We start from the raw sequence: 12,473 nt of genomic DNA on the forward strand, positions 1-12,473 counted from the left end.
GCTGGTAGGTAGGTAGGTAGATACCTATGTGGTACATTTACATTACGCAGGCACTCTACTGTACACAGGTACTGTACAGTACATACATACACATGGATACTATATAGTACCTACCTACAAACGTACTGCACTACTACACCTACCAATTTCAGATATGATGAGAAAGGATCTGATCTCGAATTAATATAATACGATCAATGCAATCATTGAGATGAAAAGGAATAATAAAATAAATAGTATACTGTAGTGATGAAGTATCAAACAGAGTAATATTAACAGCTATTGATATCCGTCCTGCAGCTGCAGCCATCATCACTCAAAAAAAAAACATTAGTTTCCATATTTGCGCATTTCCTCCTTTAAAGATATGAAGCTTGCTTCAAGAGTCCAGAGTAATAATCGATGACGCATAAATATAATCAAGACCAGTGAGTGCTGGATGAACAGACCGTTCGGATTGATTCAGCCAGCTAGGGCTTCTGCACGGTCGACTGCCTGATTGGGTAGTATTTAAAATGGCTTGTACAGTACATGTACAGTACATACTGTACATACATACGTACGCAGATAATGCTGGAGACAGATGGACATGTTCAGCAGCTACAATCTCTCCTACTTGTTTGACGTATGCCTATTATTTATACATCTGGAAGGATGTATGTACTGTATGTACTGTACATAGGAGAAATTATATTGTGAAGTATGTTTGTACCTGTACATACCTATTGCAAAGAATACGGCATGGTCAGGAAGATATACGGATGGAATTCCGCCTGGAAGGTGCATAGGAATGGCAATCATCAGACAAAAATAGGTCAAAAGAATCTAATACTATCTATCTATCAACTCATCCTACGCCAGAGTTTGTGCGTATAGCAGCTGCAAACAAGAATGGAGTGCCCCTCTGCTAGCAAGCAACAGGTACTCTACTGTACAAGCCCACATCCACGGCCGGATCATCATGACGTTATACTATACTATTACCTATCAAACAACATGCAACACATATACATACCCGTGAATTACTTCCACATTTAGTAAAAAAATTTGAAACAAGAACCATTTTATTCAACTGCTATCAACATGGCATCCACATTCGATGGCCTGCCCCCCAGCTTCGCGGGAAAAACCACCCCGTCGCGATTCCACGTCTCCGTTCCAGACACCAAACTGGCCGAGCTGCAGAAGCTCGTCCGCCTGTCGCCGCTCGCACCCGCGACGTACGAGAATCAGCAGAGCAACCGCCGGTACGGAGTGTCTAGGGAGTGGATGGCTGAGGCCAAGGCGCGGTGGGAGAAGTTCGACTGGTTTGTCCTCAACCTTGGATATGTAGAAACGTTCTTATCTGAGTTATTTGTGGACTCTGCAGGCGCCGGTGCGAGAAGCACATCAATTCCTTCCCGCAGTTCATGATCCCAATCCGGACTGTCCTCGACAACGACTCCGTTGAACTGGAGATCCATTTCGTGGCGCTGTTTTCGCAGAAACGGGATGCGGTGCCGTTGATCTTTCTGCATGGGTGGCCTGGTATGACTCCTCCAGACGATACAAAGAAAAGGAACCTACTGATCCGTACGTTTTTTTTTGTAGGCAGTTTCCTAGAATTCCTCCCCATCCTCTCCCTCTTCAGAGACGAGTTTGCCCCGGATAATCTCCCGTATCATATCGTCGTGCCCTCCTTGCCTGGGTACGCGTTCTCGTCGCCTCCACCGCTGGACAGGGATTTTCAGATCCAGGACGTTGCCCGCGTGATGAACGCGTTGATGGTGGAGTTGGGGTTCGGAAACGGCTATGTCGCGCAGGGAGGTGATATTGGAAGTAAGGTTGCGAGGGTGATGGCTGCTGAGCATGATGCTTGTAGAGGTGTGTACAGCAGTCAGAGATATCTCCAGATGAAGCTCAACATGCTAAATGACTTGATTTGACAGCTGTTCACCGTAAGTTTTAGAACATCCTTATTTCATTTTTTGAGGATGCTGATGCTGATGCTGATTCAGTCAACTTCTGCATCATGTCCCAGCCCAAAAACATCGATACAAACCAGCTCGATGACATCGAGCGGCAGGGCATGATGCGATTATCCGAGTTCCACCGGCTAGGAAGTGCGTATGCGCTCGAACAAGCCACGCGGCCGAGCACGATCGGTCTTGTACTGTCATCAAGCCCGTTGGCGCTGTTAGCATGGTTCGTAGAAACCTTACCAGATGAGATAGATTCAAAATCTAACTGCCATTGCTAGGATAGCAGAGAAATTCCTCGACTGGACAGACGCTGATCCCCCGACGGACCTGATACTGGAGTCTGTGACGCTCTACTGGCTGACAGAGACATTACCTCGGTCGATTTATCCATATCGGCAGGTAGTCATCCCATCTCATCCGTCGTAATAATTCTCGCGAACTGTCACTGACTGACGTCGCAGCTCTTCACCCCCGGCACCGTCAGCGCACACGAAAAACCGCAGTGGTACATCCACAAGCCCTTTGGCTACTCGTGGTTTCCGAAGGAACTGGCGCCCATTCCTCGTAGCTGGGCGGCTACGACGGGGAATTTGGTGTTTTATCGAGAGCATACTCAGGTTTGTACCCTACATACATTCATACATGCACCTCGCATTGTGGTATGAATCAGCTAATTGACGTGGCTAACTCGCAGGGAGGCCACTTTGCGGCGATGGAACAGCCCTCGACGCTGAAGAAGGATGTGTGCGATTTTATTGCCAAGGTTTGGGGGGGATAGTCATAGCCATTCATTACACAGGTGTACATACATACATACATACATATGACATGTGTCATTGTACTATGTAGAAAGAGAGAGAACATGGGTATATGTCTAATATAGACTTCAGCCACATCATCACGTCTAATTACTGGCCGCATACCCTGATGCAGATTCGCTGAGAAGCGAATACTGACAGTTCTTTTGGTCGAGTCTGTAACAAAATACTCCGTAAGTCTAATCTAATGATATATTCTTAACTCTGACTCGACTCTTCTTTTCCTCCCTTCCCTCTTTCCCTGCTTTACCTCTTTCCCTCCTGTCAAACAAACTGGGGCAACAAAAAAAAAAGAAAACCTAGGTTATCCAGTGAACCTCTAGTATGATTGATACCTGCTGGTTAATGCCTCCTCTTTCTCCTGCCTGCCTGCCTACAGGCTGCCTGGACTTCTTCAAATTACTAAATTACAAATAATAGCCTCTTCGATAGTTATGTAGTTAATAGATAGCCTTTATCAGTCAGTATAATAGTATAATAGTAATAGTTATTGTAGGTGTGTATATGTTTGAATAGATGGATAATCTGATAATATCAACTTAATTATATTAGCTTCTGTCATGCCATCAACTACTGGAGGTTTCGAGACATCTAAGGGCGAAAAAGGGGGAAAAAAAACGGAATTGCCAATACGGAAGATGGAAGAATTACCGTTTATGGCAACTCTCCATCTTTTCTTTCTCCCATCCCATCCCGACGCTACCAAACAGAACACCTCGCAAGAAAACACTCACTCACTGCTCACTCACTAACTAACAACAGAATCTATTGGTATATTGATAATAGAGTATAGTATAGTAGTATAGTAGTGGTCAATCATTTCCAAAACGTATTAAATAAATATAAATAAATAAATATATCGATCCAAGTTCTCAGCCAGCCAGCACAATATCTAAGATTATCTGTATTTTTATTTATATTTATGAGAATAAATGAATAAGTCTTAGGAGTTCATCTGTTTAAAAATGAATTAAAAGAAAAAAAATGAGGGAGAAAGAGAGACTCTCATCTTAGTATTTGTATCCTTTTTTTCTTTTGTTTTCTTTTTTATTTTTAGAGACTATTGAAAACCTGAAATCATAAACACAGTATATCATTCATAGGCAGAACTAGACATGACGCCACCCTGTCTTTGACTAATCAGCCTTCGGTCCATTCGACTTCGCCTCAGTCTCATTCCCCCCAATCGACTGCGGCAGACTCAACCGCCCAGCCTCAGGATCACTGCCAACAATCCTGCCGGGTGTCTCGCTGTGATGCGCATCCAACGTGAATCCGTACGCTTCTTCCCAGTGAATGGCGTCGTCGCCGATCAAGAGCACTTCTTCCGGCATGCGCAGCGGAATGCGCAGGACGTACTTGATGAAGAACAGGATCAGCGGCGTCATGAACAGGTTCAGCGCGATGATGAACAGCGCGCCTACGATCTGCAGCCACACCTGTTTCCCGTTCCCTTCGATGGCGCCGCCCGGAGATGTCAGTGCGAAAGCGGCGCATCCTTCTTTCGTCGCGAACAGGCCGACTAGGAATCCGCCCAGGAAGCCGGCTACGGCGTGCGTGTGGAATACATCCAGCGTGTCGTCTACGTGCTTGAATAGGGATACTCGCTTGCCTAGCACGTTCAGCGATATCCACGGGATGCTCCCTGAGCAGGCGCCAATGATGACCGCTCCCCATCCTGCAACGACTCCGGCCGCAGGAGTGATGGCCACCAGGCCCGTGATCATCCCCTGCACCGCCCCGATCACCGCCGGTTTCCCGTAGAAGATAATATCCATGATCGTCCAGACGAGGGTGCTCATGGCGGTCGCGATGTCGGTGTTCAGCACGGCTGCTCCAGCATCCGGACTCGCCGTGTACGGGTCCCCCCGTTGAATCCGTTCCATCCAATCCACAGGATGCCAGCGCCAACCAGCACGAAGAGGATGTTGTTCGGCCGCGTGTCTTCGCGGTCCCGAGGCAGACGGGGTCCAATCACCGCAGCACCGATAAACCCTGCAGTCCCTGACGACAGGTGAATGACATAGCCACCGGAATAGTCGATCACGCCTCGCTGGTAGAGAAAGCCGCCGCCCCAGAGGCTAAAGGCGCCGACGACGTACGAAAAGGTGATCCAGAGTGGCACAAAGACCATCCAGGCAGTGAAGTTCATGCGGCCCAGGAACGCGCCCGCCATGATGACGACGGTGATGGCCGCGAAGACGAACTGGAAATACACCATGGTCGAGAGAGGGAAGGCCTGAGAGACGCCCGCAGCGGGGAGAGACGACTGGCGCAGCTCGTAGTCCATGGCGACGACCGGACCGGGCGTGCCCACGAAGGGGGCAGCACCCCATTGCTCGCCGAAGCCCATCTTGTAAGCCCAGACAACCCAGCAGATGAGCACGGCGGCGAAGGCGTAGAAGGCCATGAAGGCGGAGTTGATGGCCCATTTCCGCTTCACGATGCCGGCGTAGAGCACCACCAGGCCCGGGATGCTCTGCAGGCCGACCAGACTGGCGGCCGTGAGCTGCCAGGCATTGTCACCGTTGTTGAGCCAGGCTGGGGCGGTGGGAGATGACATGGCAGGTAGAAAATGCGGCCTGATAGAGAAGACTACAAGCCAAGACAGCGAGAGTCGAACTGGAGAAAGCCAAGATCAGGAGAGCAGTGGATATATAATAGTCCAGCTGAGGTCCAACGTCTGTCTGTCTGTCTGTCCCTCAACCAGCAGGTAAGGGCAAGATCTGCTCTCCACGCCAGTTACATGCCTATCTCTGACCACTCGCAGCGAGCCATTCCCCAGCAAGACGCAAGATAAGGCGCGGAATCCATTATTACTCCGTATTAGTATTATTATTGACGTCTCCGTTGCTGCGCGCCGTCGGTGCCTGTCATATCATATCATATCACATCAGCGGACTAGCCAAGCGCCGTGCAGCCACGCGTCGGCCGCAGCCTATCGCCGTCGAGATGCTTATCAACGGCAGCACTCAACTTGCCTTGTTGCATCTAGATCGAGTTGCGATTATTATTATTCTCGAAGTATATTATGCGGAGGATTTCAAGGTGGTAAATAACCGTGCAGGGCTGGCACGTGGTATATAGTAGTCGGGGAAGAAAAAAGAATTCTCCGTGTGGTGGGAGGCGGATGGCACATGACAGAACGTGGTAAAAAAATATACTCTGGAGTAACTGAGTCGAGCTAATAGAAGAATCTGCTAAGGTACCATCCACAGAACTTCATTATTTCAACTCAGTTTCTTCAGTCCTTTCTCACATAATGCAAAGACATGGCTTATCTATTTATTGGCAAGAAAGGGGAAGGTCTGATAGGAAGTCTTACTAACACCCTGAACTCCTCGAACAATTTGTATTAATTTACTACGAAGACATAAGCTTATTATCCGCCTGTTAGTACAGCCAAGGTATCCTTCACAGCATCCAAATTACGTACGGTCTACTAATTAATCCACTTCAATCAACTTCACTTCATTCTTCCTTCCTCTTTCTTCTTCTTCTTCTTCTTCCTACCGTCTTCTTGTCTGTCCACCTCCTCTACTACTGACCACTCGACTCACAACCATACACTCAATCACTCCCTTTATACATCTGTACAGGACACGCGGAATCACACTCTCACGCGTGAGACTAAAAAACACAAAAGAAAAGAGAAAAGGTAAAACGAAATCTCGACATCCAAAGAAATCCACCGACTGGTGTGTGTCTGTGTCTGTGTATAATGTCGGTCTGGTTGTCTGACTGACTGACTGACTGGGTGAGAAGTCACAACAAAAACATCAGGGGGAATAATATAAAAGAAGAAGAAGAAGAAGAAAGGTTAATGGGAGAAGAAGAAGAAGAAGGGCCAAAAAAAAAAGTTAAAAAGCGTAAATTTTGCACAGAAAATACAAAATGGTGTTAAAAAAAAAACAACAACACAAAATCCCGGATACATTCAATATACGCTGCCGTCTATCCTTCCCTGCTACACTTTCCACCCGCTTAGTTCCAACCAAGAGAGTTTTCGGCCATCACTGGTGCACTGATCATCTGCGTGCGGTTGCTTCGGCCACTGTGACGGCTGTTGCGGCCACTGTACGGCGAAATGGCGCGGAAAATCGACCCGCCAGAGGTCTCGCCCATCTGCTGGCCTGGGAGAGAGCTCGTCCGCTGGTGCATCTGGCGTCGCTTCCGGTACCGACGGGCAACGTAGAACATACCCGCACCGTACGCGGCAGCACCAGCAACCACACCAACACCGATGCCAACGGAGCTACCACGCACAGTGCCACCGCTGCTGCCGGCGCCGGCGGCATCGTTGGCGTTGCTGTCAGATCCGTCACCATCAGCGCCATCACTGCTCGACGCTCCAGCAGCGCTGCTGTCGCCGCTAGCCCCGGTAAGTCCAGCGCCACCTTCACCAACGACCAGCGGGATCTCCGGGTTGAGCATGGAGAACAGAGTCTTGATGGAGGGGTCCTGCTGCTGGAACAGTCGGGATTCCGGCGCATGAAGCTGAAGGGCCAGAGGATCGACCTGGTCCGAAGGAATGTAGAGCTGAATAAGAGTCGTCACGTAACCCAGAGTCTTCGAGGTGTCATACGGGCGGATCAGGTACGGGACGACCTGCGAGCCGGGAATCTGCAGAGCGTATTCCAGACCCAACGGCGTGTAGTAGAGGATCTGGGAGCTCGAGCTGGCCATCGTAGCAACGAATTGGTACGGAAGGAGATGGTTGAAACCAAGTTGAATCAGGGTCGAGTTCTGGGGAGCCGCCGGGATTCCACCAGCAGGAGCGATAACCTGGGGGATTTCCGTGAAGCTCACCGTAGGCTGAGTCGTCGTCGCAGACGCAGTGGTCGTCGGCTGGATAATGATGCTGGGAGGCGGAATATAGGTCGACGTGTCAGACTGCGAGGGCTGAGCGGTGCTGGTGCTGCTGCTGCTGGTGGTGGTGGTGGTATGGCTGGCAGTGGTTTTCTCGTGAGTCGGAGTGGGGGACACCTCATGATGAGTGGTCTTCGACTCTGTGGGACTGACAGTCGTTGGCGAGCTCGTCTGGCTTGGGGTAGCTGCACCGGAAGACACACCAGGCGTAGGGCTGGGTGTCGAGCCAGGAGTAGAGCCAGGTGTCGAGCCAGGGGAGACTGGAGTAGGACTGGGAGAGCCGCTTGGAGACGGACTACCGACGGGAGACAGACCGCCCGATGGAGTGACACCAGGACTGACAGCAGGGCTGGACGGCGACGCGTTAGGCTTGGGCGTCGGAACAACAACGGGAATAGTAATCGGGCCCGAAGAGGCCGTGGAGTTGCCGTCGCCAAGAATGCCAGGAAGAAGCGTTGACAGAAGATCCTGACCGCTCGAAGGCGAAGGAGTCGCACCTGTCGTGGGCGAAGGGGAGATCACGCTCGAAACGCCAACCGTGATACCGCCAGACGGAGAGGGAGTCGGCGTCGAACCCTGCTGAAGAGGAACCAACCCAGTCGAGCCTACCAGAGCACCGCCAACGCCGGACAGAACGCCTGAGAGATCCAGGCCGGGGCTGCTCGAGGCGCTGGACGGAGAAGTTGTCGGTTGGACAATGCTTGCCGGAATACCGCCAGTCGTACCAACTTCCGGAGTCCCAGTAGTAGTAGCAGGGATCTGTGGGCTCGCGGACGGGGTCGTAGGCTGGACGATGGTTGCCGGAAGGCCACCAGTGGAGCCGGGTTGGCTAGGGTCGAGCAAGCTGGACACATCATTTCCCAAGCCTCCAAGAAGACCTGCAGAAGTCGTGGCATTCGCGGTCGTTCCAGAGGGAGCAGCCTCAGCTGCGGTCGTGCCAGATGGAGCAGGCTGAGCTGGGGACGTTGTTGGCACGGGAGCAGCAATGGACGTAGTTGGCACCACCGAAGTCGCAACTACCGATTGAGCAGTCGCAGTACCGCTAGTAGAGGCGGAACCGGTGACGGTGGTCGTTTGGCCATCGGGCAGGACCGCAATGGTGACAGGAACCACGACCACACCGGGCTGGTTAGAGCTCGGGGGAGCCGGGGGAACAGAGGGAGGTGGAGTTGACGGTTCCGGGCCCGTGAGGCCGCTCAGCAATGCTCCCAGAGAGCCCAACAGGTCGGCAGACGAGCTTGGCAGCTCGGTCGTTTGTCGGGACTCCAGACTCGAGTTGGTGTAAATGGGCCGCCGGATCTCCCTGGGGAAGTAGTACCGCGGACGAAGCTCGTTTGCAACTGAACCGCCCGCCAGGGCCAGAGCAGCAAGCGCAGAAACGCTGGTGGATCTCATCTTGTCTATCCTTGGCAGGTTCGAAGCACGGAGTAAGGGAGTGTGAGAGATTTAATGAACGAATCTGTCATACTTTGTCAGCCGCAGTGAAATAAAAAAACGACGCCAATGTGGTCTTGTAGGATCCAACATGCGAATGGAGCCGAATTTATAGGAGAAGCAGCACGCGAAAACCCAAAATGCTGCCAAGGTGAAAGAGACTCACCACTCAACCTAGAACTGGCAATTCAATGGTAATCACCGCGTTGAAGCGAAAGACAAATGCGTCAATCGTCGCAGGTCTCCCACTCCGAAGAAGCTCCTTGGGTGAATACAGAATTCGTCACTCGTAAACGTACACAATCCGTCACGTCAACAGCTGAACGACTCGTCAAAGGACCTCCCAGGCTTTTCCTTTCCGTCTCCTGATTTCTTGGAGGATACTGCACAATTCCGATCGAGTCGTCGCAATGGATCAGGATCAGCGAATAAGCGGATATGCGTATGTTTTTGATTTCCAACGAGTGAGCGAATTTGAAATGCAAGCGTCTAGGTTTTTGCTTTTTCTTTTAATCGATATTATATGTAAACGAGTGGAATGGGGACCGACTTCACAGACAGGACCCCGAGTTCAAGCGAGTGTGAGGTGTAGTAACGAGCGAAAGAATGCACGAAGACGTCAAAAGCGAGAAGGAATCGCCGTGTACTGGTGGGCAAGTTAAAGACAGGCAGAAGTCCGGGTGCGCGACCGCGTGGACATGCGGGGGAGCGAAGCAAGATTGTCCGGGCGTCCCAGCGACGGTCGACGCAGGGCGAGCAGTCCACGTCAACGACAGCACCGTCAACGGCGAAACATGAAAGCACAGCAACAGAGGGAGAAAACAAAAGAGCGGAGGGAGGGGAGAAGGAGAAGAAGAGAGGGAGCGAGCGCGAGTCAAAGAGGAGCGGGCTGGCGGTTGGCTGTGCTGGGAGTGTGGCAGCCCTCCGCGTTGCTAGTGTAAGTTGGCGACACGCACCGCTAGCCGAGAGTCACGCCAGCAATGGGGGCTGGAGCCGCTTCTCCACTGCGGCCTGTTGGCTGTCCTAAAACCACGCAAGTTGAGCCGGCCGGTGACGATGGTGCGCCTCGTAACCTGGTTAACTTCTGGGGTGATGAGCTGCAGTTTGGGCCGCCAGGCGAGCCAAAATTATTACGACGCGGTATTGGTACCGCCCACGACCGCCTGTGCCAGCGCCCTCAATCTCCGAGACCAGGGCCCCTTACCGCTGAGAAACACACAGAGAGCTGCCTTGGGCATGCTCATTTCCACCGCTGAGTCAGCTGCATATGCATGTTCTAGAAATCCAAGGCATCTGCGGTGATTTGACCGGTATTCGGTACGTCGCGAGTCCTCCTGCGACTGTGGTTGTCTTTGCTCCCCGCCGCGACGACGATCGTTTCCTCTCCAGAGCATCGGCTAACTGGGTATCTAAACGAAATAGGCATGGACAGCAGCGATCAGCACGATAGCGTGGGACGGCAGACAACTTGTCTGGACGAGCAATCGGTAATCGGTACCGTACGAGATAAAAAGGGGCAGCCGTACTCTGTATTGCTGTCTCGGAGCCTGAAGTGCGTGCATTAGCCGCGCCAGCCAGCCAATGGGAGCCCGGCAGGTGACGCGCCCTACGCCCGCCATCCGCTTGGGGTTTAGCGCGCTCTGTTTTTCTATTCTTGCCGACGCCCGTCAGATGGCATCGATACAGGCGGTGCAAATACGGAGTACGATACTAGAGCAATAACAAGGCCGGCTATTACGGTGCGCTTCCGAGTCTGAAGTCCAGAGTATAGCCACATCACTTGTGCGACTCAAAGACATTTTCCAGCAATCCTGGAAAGAGTACAGTACGGGAGTATCTACACAGTGCAAGCCACCAAAACGGGCAGGATGCACCATGCATGGAGGATTTGCAGCAGAAAAAGCCTCACGAGTCGACTCAGCCGAAGTCCTTTGTTGCGCTGCGATCTCAGATTCTCCAGTAACAACCACCAGGCACAAAGCACGGGTACCGTGCAGGCTGAGACCGTGCACGCGGTCCCTCCTGGCTCTTTGTTCTTTGTTTGCCTTTGAAGTTGATAATAACACTTTCGCGCCGTACCCGTTGCGGCAGGATCATCGATCATCCCAATCTGCCCGTCATCGCGGCCAGAGGATAAATAAATAATAAAATTATCGCTGTGATTGTCCACTGAGTTGCCGTCCGGGGGATTATTGAAGGCTAACGACCCATGGATCCCGGCCAGGCGGACGGGGCAGCCGACAGCGGCGACAGGGGGCTCCGACGGCTGCCCTATTAGGCTGCGCCGCCAAGCCCGCCGGCGTCTCCACTTCCTGGTTCCTGGCTGTGGCGACAACGCAGCGTGCGTGTGCATAACCATCGGACTGCCTGGCCTATCAGGCTGAACTGCGCTCCGTCGTCCCTCCGTCCGGTGTCATCCGTCTGTTACATGCCAGTGAGTCCAGAACCCCGCCAGAATGAAGACTGTTCTGTCACAGCCTTGGTCCACGTGTACGGAGAATGTGACTGCCAGTCTGCCCACTGACTGGCTGAATCAGCAGGCAGGGCGAGTAAGTATTCGAATTCCTCGTGAGTACTCCGTACCTGGCATCAATAGGCGCCGTGACTAACGAAATAACTCCGATAATAGCACTACAGATCATGCCATCAATTATTAATATTGCGGAACTACGATACGATCGATCTACAACTAGCAGGTTGCAACTGAGTTGCACAGACAGACCTACTCCGGCCCGTGTCTAGTCTATGACTACTCCGTACAGAGTACTTCGTACATGCTGGTCGTCTCCCCTGGCCAGCATTAATTAATAAAACAACGCTCTATCACCCCCCCCCCTTATCCCAAAGCAGTCTGGCTTAGCTGGGACTCAGCAGTCAGAACTCAAAACGCTGGATCGGTCCGCCAAATAAGCTCGAGCACGAATCTGCTACAGGACAGGGCAGGACGAGAGTATGGAGTACGGAGTACGGAGTGCTTCCGGAGTGATCCGTTTGGGTACTTGGCCTGAATGAGAATATACTCCGGCAGTACATTATATATTTTTTTTTTGATCTTGGCTCGGTAGTGGTCTAGCGAGCAGTACTCTGTACAATTACGGAGTACAATTTCTCAGGAGAGAGTACGGAGTATTTTGTCTGCTGTTAATATCTTCTACAGTCTTGCGAACTGTCCTCCATACTGATTCCTCTGCAAGGCTATTTACCCATTTCTAGCTAAGATAAGCATGCTCGCACCAAAGTTGGCAGGTTGCAAGCAAAGTTAAGTAGTAAGTAGTGGGCGAACCGCCGGCGCAAGTTAACCCCTGAATACCACCAGAGCTTAACCCAAGCCTGCGCGAACCGATTCTTTGCGACCTGTTCGTGAGCCCCGGCGCCACCGACGCGAAGGCTT

At 51.7% G+C, this 12,473-nt stretch overlaps 3 protein-coding genes across 3 annotated transcripts; 1 reads left to right on the top strand and 2 right to left on the bottom strand.

Annotated features, from left to right (window-relative positions):
• Positions 1 to 1,083: 1,083 nt before the first annotated feature.
• T310_3871 (uncharacterized protein) lies at positions 1,084 to 3,531 on the top strand (the record flags this gene model as incomplete). The annotated part of the gene is made up of 11 exons (XM_013473252.1): positions 1,084 to 1,307; positions 1,370 to 1,863; positions 1,929 to 1,937; positions 1,998 to 2,184; positions 2,240 to 2,360; positions 2,423 to 2,578; positions 2,632 to 2,724; positions 2,811 to 2,827; positions 2,895 to 2,952; positions 3,227 to 3,275; positions 3,332 to 3,531. The coding sequence occupies 11 exons, from the start codon at positions 1,084 to 1,086 to the stop codon at positions 3,529 to 3,531; spliced, it is 1,608 nt and encodes a 535-aa protein (XP_013328706.1).
• Positions 3,532 to 3,915: 384 nt separating this feature from the next.
• On the bottom strand, positions 3,916 to 5,342 carry T310_3872 (Ammonium transporter; the record flags this gene model as incomplete). The annotated part of the gene is made up of 2 exons (XM_013473253.1): positions 3,916 to 4,783; positions 4,882 to 5,342. 2 exons carry the CDS (start codon positions 5,340 to 5,342, stop codon positions 3,916 to 3,918), a joined length of 1,329 nt encoding a protein of 442 aa, XP_013328707.1.
• A 1,421-nt stretch (positions 5,343 to 6,763) lies between these two features.
• On the bottom strand, positions 6,764 to 9,043 carry T310_3873 (uncharacterized protein; the record flags this gene model as incomplete). The annotated part of the gene is made up of 1 exon (XM_013473254.1): positions 6,764 to 9,043. The coding sequence occupies one exon, from the start codon at positions 9,041 to 9,043 to the stop codon at positions 6,764 to 6,766; it is 2,280 nt and encodes a 759-aa protein (XP_013328708.1).
• Positions 9,044 to 12,473: the final 3,430 nt, after the last annotated feature.

This window comes from Rasamsonia emersonii, assembly GCF_000968595.1.
Source record: "Rasamsonia emersonii CBS 393.64 chromosome Unknown ctg1118621760088, whole genome shotgun sequence".
Lineage (NCBI taxonomy): Eukaryota > Fungi > Ascomycota > Eurotiomycetes > Eurotiales > Trichocomaceae > Rasamsonia > Rasamsonia emersonii.